Source organism: Prinia subflava, chromosome 23, assembly GCF_021018805.1.
Source record: "Prinia subflava isolate CZ2003 ecotype Zambia chromosome 23, Cam_Psub_1.2, whole genome shotgun sequence".
NCBI classification, from domain to species: Eukaryota; Metazoa; Chordata; class Aves; order Passeriformes; family Cisticolidae; genus Prinia; species Prinia subflava.
In genome coordinates, this window is record NC_086269.1 from 5,324,085 (window position 1) to 5,347,327 (window position 23,243).

The 23,243-nt window shown below is 56.0% G+C and overlaps 2 protein-coding genes across 2 annotated transcripts; one reads left to right on the plus strand and one right to left on the minus strand.

The window, feature by feature from the left end:
* Positions 1–162: 162 nt before the first annotated feature.
* Positions 163–5,465, minus strand: SYPL2 (synaptophysin like 2). Its single transcript, XM_063418241.1, has 6 exons — positions 4,835–5,465; positions 4,138–4,209; positions 2,685–2,803; positions 1,814–2,015; positions 1,540–1,731; positions 163–525 (listed from the first exon to the last, which is right to left on the minus strand). Exons 1-6 carry the CDS (start codon positions 4,883–4,885, stop codon positions 397–399), a joined length of 765 nt encoding a protein of 254 aa, XP_063274311.1. The 5' UTR covers positions 4,886–5,465; the 3' UTR covers positions 163–396.
* A 302-nt stretch (positions 5,466–5,767) lies between these two features.
* On the plus strand, positions 5,768–15,559 carry PSMA5 (proteasome 20S subunit alpha 5). Its single transcript, XM_063418354.1, has 9 exons — positions 5,768–5,939; positions 6,866–6,932; positions 8,613–8,739; positions 10,010–10,077; positions 10,648–10,755; positions 10,841–10,899; positions 11,624–11,726; positions 12,635–12,721; positions 15,284–15,559. Exons 1-9 carry the CDS (start codon positions 5,911–5,913, stop codon positions 15,359–15,361), a joined length of 726 nt encoding a protein of 241 aa, XP_063274424.1. The 5' UTR covers positions 5,768–5,910; the 3' UTR covers positions 15,362–15,559.
* Positions 15,560–23,243: the final 7,684 nt, after the last annotated feature.

Genomic DNA, 23,243 nt, shown 5'->3' on the forward strand with positions numbered 1-23,243 from the left:
GGGGTGCCCTGTTACCTGTCTGAGACCTCCCTTAGCCGAATACTGATCTGAGCTCCACAGTTAACCCCACACCAGAGATGGGACCGGTTTATTCCTATACGGACCAGGATGCCCAGGGGTGTGCACGCCCCTCCACCCCGAGGCAGACACCAGGAGCCCCAATCCAGAGCTGGTACCCAGGACTTTATGCACCCCATACAGACATGGACCCCTCGGGGTGACACACAGAGCCCCCCACAACAAGCGGGACCCCCGGGGTTCCGTGTCCCCCTTCGGCATCCCAACCCCCGGCGGCTCCAACCGCGGGGACAGCGACACCCCGTCCCCGGGCTGGCGGCCGGCGCGAGGTGCCGGGGGCCGGGCGGGCTCCCCGGGCCAGGTCGGGTCCCCCAGGGGTTACTGCTTGTCGATGGCGCCTTGCTCGGCCGCGCTGTCGCGGGGCTCGGGCGGCCGCAGCCACGGCGTCTCCCGCAGCACGAACCAGCAGTTCCCGGCCCACAGCAGGAAGTTGAGGAACCCGAAGAGCTGCAGGGGAGGAAAGGGGGAGAGGGGAGAGGGCAGAGAAGAAGGGAGAGGGTCCCACAGGGCACTCTTGGGGGAGCATAGCACCAGCACCCCACACACTGGCACCCCATGAGCTCCAAGCACCCCATGTACCCTGCACATCGTGCGTGCCCTATGCACCCCATACACCCCATGCACCCATACACCCCATGCACCCCATACATGCCATAATTCCCGTACATCCCATACACCCCACTGTGCTCCAGTCACCCCATGTGCCCCCTGTTACCCACATGTAACCCATGTCCCGTGCCCCACAAATGCCATACTCCCCATATGCCCCATGTGCTCCATGCACCCCAGGCACCTTATCCACCCCATGTGCCCTACATGTGCCATGCAGCCTGTGCACGCCATGGACCCGTATGTCCCATGCACCTCATGTACACCATGCAAATCACATGCACCTCATGCACCCCACTTCACCCCATAAACCTCATGCACCCCACATGCCCTATGCCCCCATGCACCCCACACATCCCAAACACCAATACCAGGGACTGCATCATCACCACCCACCCCATCCTGGGCGTGGGGGGTGCAGGGTGGATCCCGCATCCCGTGGGCACATACCACCCAAGGCAGGTGGCTGTGGAATGTTTTCAACCCCATTTCCATGTGTGTGCGTGCCCATATTTTTCATCTGTGTGTCCACAATCCCACTGCCCTCTCCTGGCTGAGCTCAGGAATCTGGCACACGTGTGCACACACAAGGACACGAATGTGTGAGCGCCTGTATGTGTGCTGTGTATGCGGGGTGTGCTCACATGCCCACCTGTGCTGTCCTGTGAACACACGTGTGCTGTCCTGTGAACACACATGTGCCTTCACACGCACAGGTGTGCAGCCTGTGGCTTGCATGTGTGTGCACATATGCTGCTCAGCTCCGCCTGAACCCCCTAAACTGCGCTCCCAATGAAAAAATCACACGTGTTTGGCCACGTGTGCCCACGTGTGTGCCCGTGCGGCCCTCACCACCGAGATGTTGGCCAGCCCCATGGCCGGCGTGGTGCCGGCGTTGCAGACCACCCCGTCGCCCTGGCACACCCCCATGGCAGAGATGAGGGTGGAGGGGCGCGTGGCTGCCTTCACATCGCTCAGCCCCTTGCCCCACGCCGCCGCTGCCACCAGCCAGAAGAAGGCAAAGCAGACGGTGACGCAGAAATCCTGCCGGGACGGGAGACCGGGGTCAGCTGCCGTGCTGGCACAGCGCTGGATTGGCGAGTCCCGGGGGATGAGCCTGCCTTACTGTGAAGGGGAGCTTCGTGTTCTCGGTGTACAGGGAATGGAAGCGGAGGTAGAGCACCAGAGCCGCCATGGAGTAGAGGAAGGAGAAGACCCCCAGGGTCACGAAAAACTCAGCGGGAGCGGAGAAATCACCAACGAGGTACAGGGTGCGGGCTTCTGATTCATCCTCACAATTCGGCATCCCAAAGGGGATCTGGTATAACCTGGGGTAGAGGGAGGGGTGTGTCAGGGCCCTGGGAATGGGGAGGGTGATAGGGGTAGGTGCTATAACCACGCTGGGTTGGTCCCCTGGGAATGGAGATGATGACAGGGATGGCTAGAATTACCAGGCTGGGGGGGTCCCCCTGGAATGGGAGGGATGGATGGAATAAGTGCTGGGGTGGTCCCCTGGGAATGGAAGGTTTGATGGGGATGGCTAGGATAACCAGGCTGGGGTGGTCCCCTGGGATACAGGGCACAGATCTGCTGCTGTAACCTGGATTCTTTTCCAGGGTTTAGTATCCTGGCCTAGGGCTGTTGGCAGAGGAAAGGGGTTAGAACCATGATTTTCATCTGGCCTAACCCCATCATTGCCTTCCCAGATAAATCAGGATTCCCATGGTCTTCCCCGAGTACTGAGAATTCTCCTCCTTTCCCACCTCGGTCTTTGATGACTAACAAGAATCCCCCGGGATGGTGCCAGGAACTGAAGCCAGGGGATGTCCCATGGTGTCAGGGTGTGGACGGTCCCCAGCTGAACACGGCACTGCAGAGACCATGGCTGTGGCCCCATGGAGGTCCTGCCAGCAGGAAGGGAGCCTAACCCCAACCCAGCATGTCCCAGCTTGTCTGGGGGCAGTCCTGGGGGGTGTCAGGGCTCAGCACTCCCTCACCTGAAGGGGTACCCGAACTGGATGCTGATGGCTGTCATCCCTCCGCTTTCACATTTCACTGTGGCTCCGGTCTCGCCGCTGAAGGAGCCGCAGGAGCCGAAGGCGAAGATGGCAAAGAGCTGCAGGAGAGGGCAATGGGTCTGGGGGGGTTGAGGCTCTGGGGTACCCTTTTCATCCTTGGGGGGTGGGTTGTATCCCTGGCACTGAGTAATGGGCAAGCTGCCATCCCCCAGCTGTTGGCCTCAGGTGCCTCCCTCCAGCACTGGGATTCTACTGGCACCAGGATTTGAGGATGGGGGTCATGTTTGGGGGAGTGGGGACATCAAGGCCAAACCCACCCTGACCCCTCCTTAATTTTGGGCAGGGTACTGAGTGCCAGAGTGGGTTTCCAGACAGCTGGGAGCACCCCTGTGGTGGGACCCCTGGAGCTGTCCCCTCCCCAGGAGCCAGCACTGCCCTCCCTTGCTGCTGGAATCACACTGTCCTCATCTCTTGGATGAGGGTGCTGGGAAAACACCATTCTCAAAGTGAAGTCCCCCTGGCTGAGCTCCCAGCCTCCCGGGTGAAATGGGGAATCTCAGCTGCCAGGCCTGACGCTGCAGGGATGGGCAGCCCCATGTGTGGCACTAAGATTTAAACACGGGTGTCAGTGGATCCTTCAGGGATTTTCTGCTCATTTTTGTTTTTGGGCTGTTCTTGCATGTGGGGTCTGATCCCATGTGGTGGCTTCAATGGCAGGGGGAGCCCAGAGCCTCTGTGGGTGGGATTATGCAAACCAAAGAGCTGTAGCATGGGGGGAAAGCCCCTCAATCTGCCTCCTCCTGGTGGGAGATGCCCAAAGAGGGCTGAGTCCCTCCTGTACCTCAGTTTCCCCCTGGAGCCCCCCAGCCCTGGCAAAGCTGAGCTGCAGAAATGCCACCCTGAAATCCAATCTCACAGGGAGCCATTCATGGCACGGCCAGGACGGGACAGAGCCACGGGCCCCTGGCTCCCCCCCACCCCCAGGGTCCCCCTTCCTGGGGCTCACTGACCCTCAATCCCTCTCCTCACCCACCCACCCAGTGCCCCCTGAGCCCGTGGGAATGGCAGGGAGCTGACACCCCGATGTCACTGTCCCCTTTGGCATGGCTGGGCAGAGCCACCTGCTCAAGGTCACCGGGGAGGGGCTCGTGGCCTGAACCCAGGCGTCTGTGTGGCCCTGCTCCCCTCCTCCCCCAGAGCCCCCAAAATGGGGTCTCCACTCCTGGTGCTGATGGGGTGCAGGAAGCTCTGGAGGGGCAGGAGGGGGTCTGGGATTCCTTCGTTCTGGGGAGGCTTCAGGAAAGCAAAGGAACACCCCAAATCTGGGGGGACCAGGTCCTTGGGGGGCAGCACCAGCAGTGCTGGGGAAGGGGCTGTGACGGGGGGTCCGGGATCAGGGCCGGGACAGGGGGACACACCAGGGGTCACTCACCCATTCCAGCACCTTGATGAAGCCCAGGGGCTCCTGGAGGCGGCCCCAGCGCAGCCCACGAAGGACACGGTCCTGCAGGAGACAGTGGCGGGAGGGAGGGAGCACCGGGACGGCACCGGGGCTGCACCGGGGAACCAGCGGGGCTGCACCGGGGGAGCTACCCGGGGGACGGGGGTCTACAGCGTGGGCTACCCCCGGTTGCCAGAAAGGGATTGCAGCGGACAGAGGGCTGCAGCGGGGGATCAGAGGGCTGCAAAGGGGTCTGCTCCGGGCTGGGGGTTACCTCGGTGGAGAGGGGTTTGCTCCAGGAAACAGGGGTGACTGCACCGGGGGCTGCCCCGGAGAATCGGAGGGGCCGCACCGGCGGACCGAGGGGCTGCCCCGGGGAAACGGGGGGATTGCCCCCGGCAGGGGACTGCCATGGGGGACCGGGGAACGGCATCGGGCACGGCACCAGAGCAGCGGAGGGCTGCACCGCGACACTGGGACGCTGCACTGGAGGTCGCACCGGTGGCTGCAACGGGACACTGTGGGCTTCTTCGGAGGGCGGCACTGGAACACCATGGACTCCTCCAGGGATCGGCTCCGGGACACCGTGGGGGGACCGGGAGTTGTCCCGGGCAACTGTGCCGGGACACCAAGAGCTGCACAGGGAGCCTGCCGCGTTCGCCGTGAAGGGGACGCACCAGAGCCCTACCTGGATACGGGGCGCTTTATCAACAGCCGGGGGGGCGCCGGGCTCCGACATGGCCGGGCCGGGGGCGGTCGGTGCTGCCTCCGCCGCCCGCTGGGACGGCTCCGCTGGCGGAGCCGCCACCAGGCACCCCAGCGCCCCCGGGGCGGGCAGCACCGCCCCGCCCCCGGCAGCGCCCCTGGGCCGGCCCCGGCTCCCCCGGGACAGCCCCCCGCCCCGGCCCGCCCCCAGGCCCTCCGGCCAGCGCTGGGGGGGTCCGTCCGTCCATCGGCTCCTCCGATCCCCCGGCAGTCGGGAGCGCTGGAACGAGGCGGGAAGCGCGCCGGGGGCCGCTAACGGGGCCGGCAAGGAGGCTGACGGCGTCGCACCGTGTGCTGGGCGTTGGGGTGCCGGTATGGCCCCGGGGGGCCCAGGGGCATACACCCCCTCCCGGTATCTCCTCCTGGTATTCCCTTCTCTGCAACGCGGAGTCCCTTCCCGTGACCGCCTCCAGTAGCTTCTTCCCGGTGCCCCATTCTCGCTATCCCACCCCTGGTACCGCCTCCCCGGTCCCCCTTTCCCGGTCCCCTTTCCCGGTCCCCCCTTCCCGAGTCCCCATTCCTGGGAACCCCTCCCGGCACCGCGCCGTGCCCGCTCGCAGGCCCCGCCCCCTGCTGCCCTGGCCACGCCCCCATGACAACCCCTCGGCGCCCCGCCCCATCCCACTTTGGCCCCGCCCCCACGCCCAGACCACGCCCCTCCACAGTCGCCTCTGCGCTGTGACCACGCCCCGTCCGTCCGAGCCCCCCTCGTGCGATGGCCCCGCCCCACTTCTGGCCCCGCCCACCCCCTGCCCCCCAATCCCCTCCCAGCCCCTCGCCTGTGGGCTGATCCCGCCCTCCGCGCACTGCCATTGGCCGGGCCGCAGGGCCGCTGTCCAATGGGGGGGCGGCGCGGGCGGAAGTGCTGCTCGGGGCCGGAAGCGGCGTTGCAGCCCCCGGTGAGGCCGCGGCGCTGCCGGTGCCCCTGGAAGCCCCGAGCCCCTCCGGCACCTCCGGAGCCCCCGGGATCCCCCGGAACCACCCGGCCCCGCCGCAGCCATGTTCCTCACGCGCTCCGAGTACGACCGGTGAGTGCCCGCCCGTGCGGCTGAGTCACGGGCCTGCGCCCGGCGCGGCCCGAGCGGTCCAGGGCGCCCCGACCGGCGCCTGCCGCACTGGGACCGCACCGGGAGCGGCCAGGAGCCCGCAGCGATGGTGGGGGACCGGAGGCTGCCGGGATGGGAGGGACCCGAGGGCGGGGGGACCCCGTGAGCCCCTGGTTGGTGTGTGGGGTGGGGTGGGTTGGGATATCCAGGGAAAGGAGCGCGTCCAGTGGGGAGCAACGGAGCTGCGGAAGGGCGAGTCTGGAGCCCCAGGAGGGGCTGAGGGAGCTGGAAAGGGGCTCAGCCTGGACAAAAGGAGGCTCAGGGGGGCCCTTGTGGCTCTGCACAGCTCCTGACAGGAGGGGACAGCCGGGGGGGATCAGGCTCTGCTCCCAGGGACAGGGACAGGAGGAGAGGGAACGGCCTCAGGCTGGGCCCTCAGGGGTGTTTAGTTTGGAAATTGGGATTTTTTTCCTGGAAAGAACTATCCAGCCCTATGGCAGTCCTCATCCCCAGAAGGGCTCAAAAACCACTTTGATGTGGCACTTGGGGACAGGTGTCAGTGGCAGCCTTGGCAGTGCTGGGGGAAGGGCTGGACTCCATGATCTCAGAGGACGTTTCCAACCTCAAGGATTCCATGATTCCATGGTAAAATGAGACTTTTCTCGTTCCTGGTGCATCCTTTGGATTCTGAAGGCTTCCAGCACCCACAGTGTGCTGGGACACCCCACCTGCTTCTCACCTGTCCCTTGAACACCACGATCACCCTGAATCCAGGCCCTGGGGGTGTCCTGTGCTGGGGGGGACATGTCCCTGCTGCCCCCCTGTGCCCAGGGGGCTTCACCCCTGAGCAAGGAGGTGCCTTCCCGTGGCTTCCTGCCCCTCTCACTGTGTCTGTGTTGTCCCTGCAGGGGTGTGAACACGTTCTCTCCAGAGGGGAGGCTCTTCCAGGTGGAATATGCCATCGAGGCCATAAAGGTACTGTTAAAAACTTTCCAAACTGGGACATCTGGGGCTCCTTCAAAGCCCAGGCGTGGATTGCTGAGGACTAATCCAGGCTGTGTTTCCTCCAGCCAAACATCTGATCTTTTATGGGTCATTAAGAACCAAACCCCATCAATTTTTCCCAGAGTTCAGCAGAATGTTCCCACTCCTGTCCTACCAAGGGGTTTATCCCCAACCAGAATGCAAAATGCAAAACCAAAGCTGTTTATCTCCAGATCAAACCTGAGACACTTCTTGGGTGGATTTAAATGTAGAGGCTGTTGCGAGCAAACCACCTTTGCAGGGTCAAATGGCCTTTGGGGATTAAAAATCCTTAACTGATAAATGTCTTTAATTAATAAATATTCGGTTTTATTATATTGATAGAATGTGGGTGTTGATTTGTAATAAATTTAAATTTGGAAGAAACAGGTCAAGTGATGAAGGGAAAAAGCTCTGAGGTGTTTGGACTGGGGAAAAGTGTCCTGACTTTATATTCCCTGTGTTGCTTTAGCTCCTTGGAGCACAAAAAAGAGGAATAAAGTAATAATGTAACAGAAGAAAGTAATAAAATTATCAAGGACTTGGCAATTAAAGCTCCCAGGAGGATGTTGGTGATCTTGCATGATAAATTAAATTAGATCTCCTGCCATACCTGTGGCTTCAGGTGCCTCCCAGGGAATTTTGGGGTTAAAATTAAACCCCGTGTCTTGGGGTGGATGTTGGGAGTGAGCATTGCACACTGCAGCTGAGACAGCTGTGCCAGGAAATCCCGTGGTGTGGAAAAGCTGCAGGTGCTGGCAGCAGTGGGGGGTCCAGGCTGGTGAGATCAGGGTGGGATGAAGGTAATTGTTGGTGGGATCAAGGCTGGATCAAGCTTAGGAGTTGGTGGGATTAAAGTGGGGTTAAGGTTGGAGCAATGTGGGGGCTGGTGGGGTTAAACAGGATCGATGTAAGGGCTGGTGGGATCAAGGAAGGGGCAGGTGGAACCCAGGTTAGGAGCTGGTACATCCAGAAAAGCTCAGGCAGGATCATGGGGGGATCAAGGCATTGATGGTGTGAGCAAGGTAGGATCAAAGTAGGGGCTGTGGGGATGAAGGAGGGATCTGTGGGATCAAGGCAGAATCAAGGTGAGAGCTGGTGTGATTGAGTTGGGATCCAGGCAGGGTTTGTGGGATCAGGACAGGATCCACACAAGGGCTGCCAGGAGCCCCTGAGCTCAGTCCCTGTGGCCCTGGTGACAGTGAGGTGTCCTGCAGTCCCAGGGTGGAATTTGCTGCCCGGGATGCTGGGGAGAATAGGAACTTATGGAAAACCAAGTGCCCAAGGCAGAGCTGCAGTGGGATTTGTACTGATCGAGGAAATTCTCTCACCCTTCAAGCTCTTCTTTCCCTTTGGCAGAGGAGAATTCCCAGGGCCTTTTGCACTCACCAGGCTCCACAAACTGCTGTTGGATGAAGGATGTGCAGCAGCCCCACTGGGTTCTCATGGGAATCACATGGATTTCACCTTCCCCATTTCCCACTTCAGGGAATAAACTTTTAAATCCACCCTGCAAAGCCAGAGTGGGTTTGTGTGTGGGCGATGCAATTGAATTCAAACCAACAGACCTGCAAATAAGTCAGAATTAGCATTGATACTGTGTGAGCTGGAGCCTGTGCTGGTGTTTTGCAGCTTGGCTCCACAGCCATTGGGATCCAGACCTCAGAGGGAGTGTGCCTGGCTGTGGAAAAGAGGATCACATCTCCCCTCATGGAGCCCAGCAGCATCGAGAAGATCGTGGAGATCGACTCCCACATCGGTATGGAGGAGCATTCAGCCCTGGGGGTCCCTGAAATTGTGAATTATTTGTGACAAGAGTCTGTCCTCTGGGAATTTGGGAAGTTGTGTTTTGGGATGAGCCCTCCCTGCAGGCAGTTCTGCCTGGAGCAGGAACGCTCATCCCTCCCAGTGCACACCAGCTGCAAGTCACTGGTTTTCCAGGTTCCAAGCCAGAACAAGGTAGCTCCAGGAAGCAGAAAGAGGCAGCTGAAGCACTGCCTCCTGCCTCAGTGACCTCCCTCATCCCAAATTTAGCTCTGGGAGGGCAGGGAATTATGGTTGGTTTGAGACTGGGGCCACTTTCTCCAAGATTACAGATGCCACCCTGGAGCCACCGACACCCTGAGTGGTCCACAGCGGGCTCATGACCAAATATGTCACCCTGAAAGGCAGGAAACCTCCAAAATTCCCATGTTATTGTTGTTCCATGGGCATGGGAAGAGCTCTTAAGAGTCCAATTTCCTCCTCCCAGGAGCTTGTGATGCAGCTCCCTCTTCCCAGAGCAGAGTCTGTGCTGGGGGCTCCTGCATCTGCTGGCTGTGGGGCAGCCAGGGCCCCTTCCCTGCAGGTTGTTCTGGAGCAAATCTGTTTCAATCCCACGGAATCCTCGAGGCTGGAAACGCCCTCCAAGATCACTGAGTCCAACCAGACCAAGGTCATCCCTAATCCATGTCCCAAAGTGCCACATCCACACTGTTTGAACCCTTCCAGGGGTGGGGACTCCACCACTGTTCCCAGGGCAGCCTGTGCCAGTGTCTGACCTCGCTTTCCATGAAAAAAATTATTTAATATCTCACCTCAACTTCCCGTGGTGCAGCCTGAGGCCATTTGCTCTCCTCCTGTCCCTGTTCCTGGGAGCAGAGCCTGACCCCCTCCGGCTGTCCCCTCCTGTCAGGAGCTGTGCAGAGCCACAAGGTCCCCCCTGAGCCTCCTTTTCTCCAGGCTGAGCCCTTTCCCAGCTCCCTCAGCTCCTCCTGGGGCTCCAGCCCCTTCCCCAGCTCTGTTCCCTTCCCTGGACACGCTGTAGCCCCTCAGTGTCCTTCTTGTGAGAAACTCAAAACTGACCCCAGGATTCCAGGTGTGGCCTCAGCAGTGCCCAGCACAGTGGGACAAATCTCTTCCCCACCTTCCCACTCAGGCAGCAGCTTCTCCCTGCAGCCCTTTGTGTTTTATAGGCTTTGGGCAATCTGGGGGAAAACATAGCCCAGATAATGGGTGGAATGACTCCTGTTTCCTCTTTCCCATTCCAGGGTGTGCCATGAGTGGCCTAATAGCTGATGCAAAGACCTTAATTGACAAGGCCAGAGTGGAGACTCAGGTAAGATCCAACATCTCTGTTCTTAAATTAGCAGCACAAATCCCAGGAACTCCTTGAAGGTCCTGGGGAAGGGAAGATCAAAGAAGCTGGTGGGGAGCTGGAGGCTTGCTGGGAGCACGGGGGCTGTCTGACTGTTCTGGCAAAATACTGCATATATTTATTTTATTTTTATCCTCTTAAATTTCCTGGGTGCCTCAGGATGCTTGGAGGTCCCAGGCACAAATCTGTGCTGCTGCAAAGGATTTTCCTGGGGTTTTCTCCTGCATATCAGCACTTTTTAACTCTCTGGAGAGTTGGGTAACACATAACTTCCAGAGCAGATGTTGGGGTAAAGCCCTTCAGCCTTGCATTTCCCTATTGGCATCCCAAGCCTTGGTATCCAATTTTCTGTGGATTTTTGTACATCCCACTCTGCCCTGATGCTTCCATGGGAGAAGTGGCTGTGCCCTGAGTTCCACAGGGAAGTTACCCCTGAGTCCACACAGGGTCTCACTGCACCTCAGCCATGCAGGGGTGTCCCATTTTGGGAAGATGGGGATAATGGGAATCTTTGTTTGGGTTTTCCTGCAGAATCACTGGTTCACCTACAACGAGACAATGACGGTGGAGAGCGTGACACAGGCTGTGTCCAACCTGGCCCTGCAGTTTGGGGAGGAAGATGCTGATCCAGGAGCCATGGTGGGAGCCAGGGGGGATCAGGGGGGTGCTGGGGAACCCCCCTTTCCTTCCCCTTGTCTGAGCCATCCCCTCTTTCCTCCTGCAGTCCCGCCCGTTCGGTGTCGCTCTGCTCTTCGGAGGAGTGGATGAGAAGGGACCCCAGCTGTGAGTTCTGCTCTCTTAATCCAGGGGAAAGACCAAACCTGCACTGCAAAATTCCCAGGCTGTTTTAACGACTCAGTTCTGGGATTTTCCTTAAGCCAAGCCCCCGAAGTTTATCCCATTATGTCCCTGATATGTTTGTTAATCCTGTTAAACCCTTTCCAGAGCCCCACCTGCCTGTTTGGCATAGAGAAAACATCGTATCTTCCCCAAAAAATCGTATCTTCCCCAAAAACATCACATCTTCCCCAAACCCTTGCTGTTTTTAAATTAAAAATTAGATTTCCTGGGGAGGAGGGAAGCATTAAAGCTCTTCTCGTCCTGGGTGTATTCTTACCTTTCCCTAAAGGACCGGCAGAGCCACCAGTAACATAATCCATGTGACATTCCTTGGGGAGGTGTTGGAGCAGCTGTAACCTGAACTCAGGACTCCAAATGGCCCCACTGAAAGTGGGAAAGGCTTGGCAGAGCCACACCAGTCAAGTCTGCCTTCCAGCAGGGAAAACTTGCTGAATTTATTAAAAAACAAATACAATAAGGTGGGAAATGCAAAGGAAAATGGTTCTGTGAGGAAGGAGAGCAGTGTCAGTGTGTAAGCTGCCAGCCTGGGAGCTCTTGGGGATGAATCCCAGCTCCAGCAGTGCAGGGAGCTGTGGGGGGCTGGTGAGAGCTCTTGGGGTACCCCAGGGTGAGACGGGGTGCAGGTGGTCACCCCCTGTCCCCGCAGGTTCCACATGGACCCCTCGGGAACGTTCGTGCAGTGCGATGCCAGAGCCATCGGCTCCGCCTCCGAGGGAGCCCAGAGCTCCCTGCAGGAGGTTTACCACAAGGTAAGGGCTGCATTTGGGGTCACATCTCCTGGGTCTGGGGTCCCTCATCACCTGCCAGGACCCCCTAATTCCCTCCCCCAGTGAGGATTTGAGGTGCCTGAGCTGCTCAGGACAGGATCACTCCTTAGTGGATCCTGTGAGTAAGTGCTGAGGATCTCCACGAGCAGAGCTGCTCCCAGCAGCCACTCTCTGCCTGTGAAATAATTAAAGCCATGTCAGGAAGTTCTCTATAAATAAAAACTGAGCTCTGAGTGCTGCTGTCAGCGTCAGGCCCCTTGGGGATACAGCTGGAAGCATCCTGAGCTCACACCAGCACCTTCACCTCACCAGGGGAGGGAGCAGCTTTTGTGCTGCAAATTCTGGTCATGTTTAATATTAAATGGGAATTTTTTTTTCTCATTTTGGGTGGTAAGAAACAACACTAATGAAAAGCACAATTAGTGATGGTGGCTGGAGACACTCATTTGTTCACTAGAATTCTCCAAATTACCCAAATTCTGGACTTCATGGATTGTAAACCCTTTTTCAAGTGCAAATAGAGTGAAACAGCTGTGCTGCACATCCCTCTGGCTCTAGGGATGCATGGGATTTATTGGATTAAATGCAGCACAGAGGCTTCTGCCTAGAGGGAATCTGGCTTTTTGGGAGGAAATCGGAGAAGAGAAACAGCCCCTCCTGTCCCATCAGATTTATGTGCCCAAATTAACCATTTTTAAATCTCAGAAAGGCAGGATTTCACTCTCCCTGTGGATTTCCCTGCCCTGCCTGCTCCAGTCTCCCAGGGATGCTGCAGATCCCTTGATAAGCTGCTCCCTTGGCTGCCTGGCTCAAGGGATTTGGGAAAGGGGAGGGAGAGGGACTGTGTCCTGAGCCTGCAGCGTGTAATCCATGAGCCATTTGTTTTCCAGTCCATGACGCTAAAGGAAGCCATCAAATCTTCCCTGGTCATCCTGAAACAGGTCATGGAGGAGAAACTAAATGCCACCAACATTGAGGTGAGTCCTCCTGGAGTCAGGATTGCCCCTGGAGCGAGGAATGGAGCAGCTCAGGGCTTCCTGAGCCAGCTGCTGCAGATGTTCCTGCCCTTTTCATCATACTCTGTGGGGCATTTTGGAAAAGTTGAAGCTTTTCCATCCCAGAGGTTCAGAGCCTGGTCTGTTTTCATGCTGATCTGTGATGAGCAGAAGGGATTCTCTGCCCTTCTCCAGTCAGCAGAACCCAACACACCACCCTGACTGCTCGTTCTTCCCCTGCATCCAGCCATTCTTTTTTGCCTTGCTGCTTGTAATATTAGAAGGAATGAAAATTACCCAGCTCCTGGGCTGCTATATTAGTCCTGGGGCAGCGCCAAAAATCCCTTGGACAGTGGGAGCAACAAGGATCCTCCAGGAATGGCTGTGCCCCTGGAACCCTGGGGGCAGGCAGTACCCACAGACCTGGGGATGCTGGGCCCCCCAAACCTGCTCCAGAGGCTCCTTTTTGGGTGGAAAAGGCACAAACCCTCTGCCTTGGGTGGGGTAACTGGGAGATGAGAAGTCAGGCTGGTGTATAGAGTTTGCTTCTATTTCGGGTGGGTTATGAGACACCAGACCTTTCCAAAGTGTGGCATTCCAGCTCCTGAGCTGCTCTCTCCTCCCATTCCTTCCATCTGAGTGCTGGGAAACGTTTTCCCAAAGTCCCCCAAGGTATTCACCCCATTTTTGTATTAAATGTTGCTGCAGGGGACCATTCCTGGCGGGATTAACCAACTTCCTTGGGAGGGGAAGGCCAACAGCACATGAAAACTTGGATACTCTGTCCCCAAATCATGCCATGAGGCTGGGATCTCCTTCCCAGGTGCTCTTCCAGCCCTTAGCCATACATTTTTTTCCTGGTACAGTGCAGGCAGAGGAATGTGTACAGTATCCTGATGTCATGTCCCTGTTTTAACAGGGCTTAACTGTGCTTGGCACGGCCCTGGAGTGGGGTGGAATCGTGTTGGGGGGAAGGATGGCAGGAATGTGCTGAGGATTAAAAGGTTTCTATTGACTCAATTCACCCCCTGCCTGAAAATCTGCCACCTGAAGAGCTCTCTGCTTCCTAGAAGTATGTGCCTCTCCCATTTCTTGGCTCCAGCCACGCTGCTGTGGCATTTTCCATCTAGGAACAAAGAGAAGAGGGAAAGTGTGGCTGTGGAAGAGTTAAATCCATGGATGGCAAAGGTCAGGAGCCTGAAAGAACTTCATGATTTTAGATTAATGACTTCCCTGTGAAGCCTGTCAGGGAGTCCTGGAGTAAAGCTTTGGTAGGCAGAAGGTGAGGGACAGGTTTAAGGAGGTGTGGAAAAGCAAAGCAATTGCTTTTGTTTTATTGTCTCTGCTGGTTTGGGGTGTTCATAAAGGGAGTTTTTTGTACTTAGAGCTGGTTTTGGTGCATAAATCTGGGTCTTGTTGAGCCTGGTTGGGTCCAGGATCAGCCCAGTCCCTGCACACGTGGTTTGGTGCCCACAGCAGCTGTGGCTGCCCCATCCCTGGCAGTGCCCAAGGCCAGGCTGGACGGGGCTTGGAGCAGCCTGGGATAGTGGAAGGTGTCCCTGCCATGGCAGGGGTGGGACTGGATGGGCTTTAAGATCCCTTCCAACCCAAACCACCCCATGATTTGAGGGGCCTAAAGTGGCATCTCCAAGTCTCTGCCTTATCTGAGAGTTCTGGGTGAAACTCTTAGGCTGAGTGCTGGGATGTTTCCACCTGGAAAAACACCTCGTGCTACCTCCCTGCCCCTGGATCAGCTCCTTCCCATTGTGCTGGTGAAGGGGGGGCGCTGTGAGAAGTCACCTTGGAAGAGCTCTGGGATCTGCTGGGATGCTCCAGAGCTTTCCTTCAGCTGTTTGGCTGCATCCAAACACTTTGATCCCTGGAGATCAAACCATGTGCCAGTGCCTGTGAGTTCAGGAGCATCCCAGCCCGCTCCTGCCCCATCCCAGCCTGTTACAGGATACCCCAGGGCATCCCAGCTCTCTCTGGAGCCTTGGCATTTCCACTGGCACAGCTGTCCCTGCTTTGGGCTCCCATCCCTGAGCCAGGTGTGAATATTTCTGCTCACGTTTCTCTCCCAGGCTTGTCGTTCAAGTATCCCTCATCCTTGGTGCTGCCTCTGGAATGTTTCTGCTGTCTGCCCTGTCACTGTGTTGTCCCTGTCCCTGTTTTCCTTAGAGATCTCTGCCTCAGTGTCCCTGAGCCAACCCTGAGTTCCCTCAGCTCCCAGACAGGCCAGGATTTGTCCCCTTGGTTCCTGGGGCAGAAGAACTTGGAGAGGCAGGAATTCTTTCCTGGGAAGTTTTGGTGGCTTTTCCCCCATCAAGTGGGAGCAGAGCCTGCCTGTTCCCACTAAAATTCCCTGCTGCTGCTCCTCTGAGGAGACTGAGTCAATTCAAAGCTATTTGTGCAGCAGGCAGCTATTTTAGGGAGTCATGGAGCGTGTTCCAGGCTGGAATGATCCTGCTGGTCTGGCAGATCAGAAGGAACAGCTGCTCCCTGCTCTCCTCAACCACACTTAACCCCTTCTTCCTTCTCTTCCAGCTTGCCACGGTGGAGCCTGGCATGAAATTCCACATGTACACAAAAGAGGAGCTTGAGGAGGTCATCAAGGATATTTGAGAAAGAGAGAGAGACCCCCAAAAGCTCAAACCTCTGCCCTGACCAAAGGAACTGGTCCAGTTCAGCCAGCTCCTGGGACTTCCCTCCCCACAGCACCTCTACCTGCTGCTCTGCCAACTCCAGAGGTTTTTTACGGTTTCTGGACAGAACTGAGCTTTGCCCCAGGAGGGAATGAAATAAATCATTTTGTTACTCTCATTGGGCTCCTCTGCAGGGGGGAAAAGGTGGGAAGGCAGGGATTTGGAGCTAAAACTGGGGGTGGATCTGAGAGCAGCTGTGCCAAGGGCACTGCCAGGTCTGCTGCAGCAGCGAGTCTCCCTCTCGTGGTGCTGTCCATGGGGAAATCCAGGTGTCATTCCACACTTCTTTTTAAAAAATGGGAGTTGTTAATCTGTTCAGCGCTCTCCTCCCTCCTTCTCCAGTGTTTTTTATCTGTAAAACAACCTCCGGAACTCAATCTCCTTCCCTGCAAAGAAATCTACAGCCTTGGGGTTTGTGTTACCTTCTGGTAGGGCTTGAAAAAAATCCATAAAAACTTTTAGATCAGAGCTCACCAAGCAGAAAGAGGGATAACGGGCTGAGACAGCCCCTCACCACTAAAATCCTGCAGGTATGCTAAGTTTTGACAGTTAGCCTTATTTTTCATCAGAAGATTCCTAATCCCACTTAGATTTTTGTTCTCCAGCAGAAATCTCTGTGTCCTCAAAACAGTGTCAGGGTGTCAAAGATGGGTCTGATAGGGGAATAAATTAAGATTAAAAGAGTATTTTCCTATAAAATCATGGTTGTGGGGAAAGCCAGCTCTGCCTCAATCCTGGCAGCTGGCTCTGGGCTGCCCCCAGAAGGGCAGAGGCCTGGAAATCAAATTCCAGGAAAAATTACAATTCTAAATTACAATTTCAGGATAAATTACGATATCACCCTGCACCAGGCAGCAGTGGCTGGTGTGGAAGAGCTGGATACAGGGAAATAGGGACACTGTCCCCAACATAACGCTAGAAATGAGGAAATGTGTTTCATCAGCTGGCAAAGCCCAATCCCCCCCTCCAGCCCCTGCCTTTTTCAGAAGGGAGGATGCCCACCCTGTTGGTTTTCCCCTCTCTCGCCACTGCCAGATGGATCCAGGAAGGCAGGCAAGGCCTGGAAAACCAGTCCCTGGATAATCTCAATTTCAGCACAGCCCAGCGCCCTCCTCCTGGAATTCCTGTGGGGTCTCCTCTTTAAAGGGAACCCATGGGATCATCAGGTGCTGTCCGAGGCCCTGGCGGGAGCTGGATCCAACACCCGCAGGCAGAATCCAATTATTGTCTGATGGACTCTCCTCCTTTGGGAAGACATTGCTGGGAGCCTGGCTGTGGGGCGGCAGCCTGCCCCTGGCTGTGCCTCTGCCCCTGGCTGTGCCTCTGCCCCTGGCTGTGCCTCTGCCCCTGGCTGTGCCCCTGCCCCTGCCCCTGGCTGTGCCCCTGCCCCTGGCTGTGCCCCTGCCCCTGGCTGTGCCTCTGCCCCTGGCTGTGCCTCTGCCCCTGGCTGTGCCCCTGCCCCTGCCTCTGGCTGTGCCCCTGCCCCTGGCTGTGCCCCTGCGCCTGGCTCTGCCCCTGCCCCTGCCCCTGGCTGTGCCCCTGCCCCTGCCCCTGGCTGTGCCCCTGCCCCTGGCTGTGCCTCTGCCCCTGGCTGTGCCCCTGCCCCTGGCTGTGCCCCTGCCCCTGGCTGTGCCCCTGCCCCTGCCTCTGGCTGTGCCCCTGCCCCTGGCTGTGCCCCTGCCTCTGGCTGTGCCCCTGCCCCTGGCTGTGCCCCTGCCTCTGGCTGTGCCCCTGCCCCTGGCTGTGCCTCTGCCCCTGGCTGTGCCTCTGCCCCTGGCTGTGCCCCTGCCCCTGGCTGTGCCCCTGCCCCTGGCTGTGCCCCTGCCCCTGGCTCAGGTTTAGGGTGCTGGCTCATTCCCCATCCATTCGGGGCGGCTCTGAAGCGGGACCTGCCGCATCCTGAGCGCAGGAGCCGGGACACCCTGAGGCGCAGCCGGGCCTGGCCCTGCCCGGCCGCCCGTCCTCGCGGTCCGGCACCCCGGAGCTGCTCCCCGGGGTGGGCCCGGCCGTGCTCCGGGCCGAGCGCCCCGCGTGCCTCTGTTGGTGTCCCGGGAACGCGAACCCGGCTGCTTCCCACGGAAGAACAGAACGGCCCCGTGTGCGCTGGCCAGGCCGGGCAGTCCGGGGCGGCCCCAGCGCTGTCCCCTCCCGGCCCCAGCGCTGTCCCCTCCCCGGCCCGGGGCCGCTGTCCCCGAGACCTCCGGCCCCGCCCGCACCTTGGGAATGGGCGTGGCGGGCGCCCCATGCTCCCTTGGCTTCGGCCAATCAAAAAATAGCTCCGGCGCTCGCCGCCAATCAGAGGCTGTCGCTGGGTAGATTAGAGACCGGTGCTAAGAGGAGGCGGGATTAACGCGTCGGGCAAGAACTGCCAGCCAGTCACAGGAGGAGGTGGGCAGTGATTGACAGAGAAGCTAACCAATGAGAGCTGGCCTGCTGTGCCGGTGAGGAGGCGTGGCCGCAATCTGAGCGACAGCTCCTCCAGCCAATCGCAGCCGCCCGTGCCGGCCCAGCGGGACACGCCCCCCGACAGACGGACAGCATTAGACGGATGGACAGCAGGACAGACCGATGGACGGACGGACGGACAGAAAGACATCCCTCCTTGCAACCCCTGGGACTGACAGACAGACAGATACCCTTCCCTGCATCCCCCGGGATGGACACACAGAGAGACAGACATCCCCACTGCATCCCCCGGGATGGACAGACAGACAGACACACAGACAGACAGACATCCCCTCTGCATCCCCCGGGATGGACAGAGAGACATCCCCCCTGTATCTCCCAGGACGGACGGACTGACGGACTTTTCTGTGCTTCTCTAGCACCGCTTCTAAAAGCATAAATAAAGGCAAGTCACAGGCAGCGTTGTCTCCCAAGCAGGCACGGAATTCCCAGGCACTTCTGATTCACTTGGAGTCACAGAATGTCCTGAACGGGGAGGGATCCACGAGGATCGTCGAGCTCGCTGCTCCAGTCTGGGGGGACTCATGCAGGTGAGTTCCCCTCCCCAGTTGGGGTTCAGGGGCTTTGTGAGCCACCCAGCCACAGTCTGGGGGTGTTGTCACAGAAGAGTGAAAGCTTCAGACAAGCCCTGCCTTAGTCTCAAATTTTGGCAAGAGTCAAGTTGATCCACAAGTTCTAATGATGGCAAATCAGATTTATAAAAATGAACAATTTATTAAATGGACAAAGGTAAAAGATGAAGGATCTTAATCAGAGTAACACAGGATAAAAATCAAGAACTACAAGTAGATTACAGCATAACATAAACAGTGCACTACAGCAGGGGCCCTGTATTAAAGCTGGCAATAGGAATAGGATTGATTAGGAGCTGGATGTAACTTGCCACCAAAACAATGAAACAATGATCCTGTGCTCAGATTCCTTCACTTAACCCCTGAGGAGTAACTGTGCAGAGGGGTCCCCACTCACAGGAGAAACCCCACACATCTGCAGGAAAACGTGCAGGAGATTTCTGCTTTGTGGAAGTTTGGTGTGGCTTTTAAAGAGCGTGTGTGTCAGTCACAAATCCAGCTGGTCTTGCCAGCTCCCACTTTAACAGTGAGGTGCTCACGGGCAGATGGGAGATGCCAGCCCAGTGCTGATGCTGGCTCCAGAATCACTCACTACAGGACAGCCTGTCCTGCTTGGTTAACAAACAGCAGCCCAGCCCTTGTGGGGGTGAGATGCTCTGCTACAACAATGCAGTGGCAGCACAGTCACACCACGGTGCTCTGCACTTTCCTGCCCAGCTGTGGGCTCAGCTCACACACTGCCAATTTTGCAGAGACCAAAGTGCCCACGTGCTCTGCACACAAAGGTGTGCTAGAACAGAAGCAGGTGCTGGGTGTGCCTTTCTTGTAGCAGCATTTCAACAACACAACACGGGGCTGTGCACCTTCCTTCTCAGCCAGGCTCTCTCACATTTCCCACTCTCACTGAGCCCAGCTGTAGATCTCACACATCCAGGAGCTGCTGCCATAAAAACAAAATCCCAGGGCTGGACTGCACGTTTCCCTTGCAGCTCATAAACCACACCAAACACACTGTTTCCCCTCAACAATTGCTTCACGAATTCAATCTCACACAACCTGAAGGTAACCCAAAGATTCCAGTTACAGCTCGCAGAGGAAAATGTGCCAGCACAGAAAGCCTTCTGTGGCCTTCCCCTTTACAATTGCTAACTTGCACTCAGACTGCATTCAGGCACTCACTGCCTCCTTGAAATTTGGAAACTGCACACAGCTGATGGCCCTGGCACATTTTCTGTGTGAAGGTGTATCAGGATCTTTGGCCACTGCAAGGTGAGTAAGGTGCGGGATGATGCTCAGCAGAGGAGGAGTGTGCAATAGGAAAGTAATTTCTAGGTTGTGGAAAAGTAATTTATGGGTTGTAAAGGAAAGAAGATTGCCACTTGATTGTGGTGCAGATACAAGTTTCCACATGGAAGGAATAAGGTCCAAGCAAGCTTCTTGTCCTGGCACAGTGATCTGTGTGAGAGGCAGCTTTTTTAGATTACAAGAGGGAATGTTTTTAGACTACAAGAGTGACAGAATGTGGTGGTTCTTAGAGCTGGGAAGGAAAGAGCCTGGCACTGGGATGTTTCAACCAGGAGCTCCACCAGTGAGCTCCTACCACAACTTCAGTGGTGGCATACTGGGGTTCCCAATATCTCTGAGGGTCCAGCCCTGCAGAGAAATGGCTTAATGATAGCAAGACAACTTCTCTGGACATGCTTTGTAAAATAAAAGGTTTTAATAATGATGAAAATAATAAACATTATTGAACAAAGAAATACAAGCTGAACACAGTGTAGAAAACACTCTTACACTGGCTAAGGCAGTCCAAAAAAGCCTAGAGCACCTCTGTGCTGTCTCTTTAGTACTTGATTGTTTAGGTGGGCTATTTGGCGCCTTGCCCAATGAAATTGGCACCAGGCTTTGAGGTGCACTTCCAAAGCCCAATCAGTGCCTCTGTGCTGGTGCTGGGCCAGTTACAATGAGCAGGCTTTAAAAAATTCTAGTTTAACTTCCTTACATGTTCCAAGGTCAGCTGAAACTCTTTTGCCTTATATAAAAACACCTGCTCAGGTGTGGAAATGCATTGCTACAGTGGGACAGTGTTCTGTGTGAGAAACACAGGAACATTTTGGATCTGAGGGAGTGAAAGGGTGTGATGGTTGAGAACGAGCCTGCAGAGCTCCCTGGCTGAGTGGCTGCCTCTCGAGTGCCTTCTGAATCCAAGTCATCAATGGCAGCAGAGAAGTCAGTGAAAGTTACCTGTGCTGGCTCATTTCCTGTACAAGCCCTAGGTGGGAACAATTCCCTGCAGCTTTAGGCTCCGAAATTCAGATTCTGATCCAAGTGACAGGGAAAGTACACAGTGCACTGGGGAGTTTGGTGTGCCTTACATGTGGCAGGGGAAGGTGCAGCCCAGCACTGCCTTTTTCTTCTAGAGCATTTTGTTTTTATAGCAGCAGCTGCTGGATGTTTAAAGAGACCTGTGAGAGTGGAGAAATGCAATGGTACCTGTATGTGAGAAGGAAGGTGCACAGCCAAAGTGTGTTGTGGGCAGTTTAAGGGCTGCTAGGAGGAGGGGATAATCCAGGAACTCCCTCTGTCCTGACACTTGACTTCTCTGTGAGATTATGGCCTAGGCTACACTGTAAGATGTGCCCGCAGTCTGTGTTCTATCCCCACCTTCAGGAGCTGCTGGAACCAGCTGGGGCAGTGTTTCCCTTGCCCCTCCCTCTGGATATCTCCTGTTCATGGGCCACCAAGGCCTTGCCCTGACCCACAGGTAACTCCGTGGGGAGCTCTCTCTGTTTAATGGGCAATCAAGGACCCACTGCAGGCTCATGGAATGATTTCAGCCCGTTGGGAGAGGCTCTGCCCAGGGGAGGAGCCAGGCATTCCCACCTGGATATAATCTGGGATTTGGGGCAGCACAGGGGCCTGACCCACTGGATTCCCAGAGGACAAGAGCTACCAGACCTTTCTACAGGATCACTGCTTCAACAAGAGCGCTTCATCTGGACTGCCACCACCACCCTAACTAACAGGGTGTCACGTTGTATTCTGACTCTGTCAGTGGTCTTTTGTGCTATTGCTTTTATTTTATTTTATTTTACATTTTTTTTTCCTCTCTCTCTCTCCTATCAAATTGTATTTCTGACTTGGAGTCTCTCACTGGTTTTGCTTTCAAACCAGCACAGATACAGCTGGTTGAACTCTGTGACATTGTGTGTGAAGGTGGTTGCCCTGTGAAGAGCAGTTTTCACAGGGAAGAGGGAAGGTCATGGAATGTTTTCTGTCCTGGCACATCCCTCAGTCTGAGCTGCAGCTGGAAACTCTCTGGTTTAGTGGTGGACTCTGTGACATTGACAAAAAGTGAAGCTTTATTGAGTTGAAAGTGTGAATCACCAGTGTTTGTTCTAGTTTGTAGGCTGCAAGGGGAAGACCAGTACTGGCTGTTTGTCCTGGGACTTTTTATGGGAGCAGTTGTTGGATGTTTTGGAGGTGTTTGGTATCTGTGAGAATGAAAGAGTGGGAAGGCACACAGATCTTTAGGGAAAGTGCACATCTCCAGAGAGTGCAAGTCATGAGTCATGTGCAGAGCCAACCACGAGAGTTCTCAGCTGACTCTGTTTGTGAAGGAGCTTTTTGCTGGGCCATTGCAATTTTGTCCCTGGGCTCTGAATGTGACTGTACAAACAGAGAGATGGTGCATGGACTGCTACTGTTTTGTGTAGTTGAAAAGTCGCAAGGAGAACAAGGGGTATTCTAGCAACTGTTTCTTGTATTGTCCTTTGACTGTGGTGAGAACTGGGGATTTCAAAAGGAAGCTGAAGTTTCTTCTAAGCTGCATGTTGAATCCTGTTCTTCCAGTCTTCCACAGAGGCTTTCAAGATCCACTGCTTTAAAAAAGAGTTCCTAGAACAGAGGAGATGGTGCTGGGCATCACTTTTCCTCTGCAGTTTTAAACTGACTCACGTTGGTGTGTATTGTGCTTTTTAGTTCAGCTGTGGGTTTCGCGTTCACTTTGAAGGATATCAACAACACCATTCAAACTGGAGCTTTCTTTTCAAACTAAATGTACTATCACATTCCTTCACTCTGGCAGAACCCAACTTTGAATCTTACCACATCCAGCAATTCTCACACTGAAAGTCTTGGAAAAAAAAATGGTAAACATTGGCCTTCACTTTCTCCTTGCACCTTACAAGTTGTGGCACTCACAGGTCTGTGTGCTCACCTCAGCCCTCTGAACTGTCAGTCTCACAGAATCCAGGCACAAACCTAAGGACATCCAGCTGCTGATCCCACAGAAAAGGTTCTAGAAGAAGGAGGCCATGCTGAAATTCACTTTTCTTTTGCAGCCTGTAAACTGCACGGCCAACAATACCCCCTCTTCCTTCCCTGCCGCATGCAGGGCACATTCTGTCAGTCTCCAAGAGCCAGGACGCACAGCTGAGCTCTTCCCCGCGCTGCTCCCACACGAATGGGGCCAGGGATGTGTTTGCCTTTATCCTGGGCACTATCAGCGCTCATCAACCAACCACACGATGCCGCTGCCGACTCGCAAGAGAAGGAAACGCGCCCAGCCCAGCTCGAAATCCCCGAGTGCAGAGCCAGGTTGCAAACGTCTCTGCTCTCAAATCTGCTGAGCCAGAACAAAAAGATTTTGCTGATCTTCCCCTTCCAAGGCAAACCGTTTCTTTGCACCACATTCAAATGGCAACACAAACTTATTCCTGCAAATAAATGTTTTCATTCTTGCAAAGTGATGCTACAAACTTG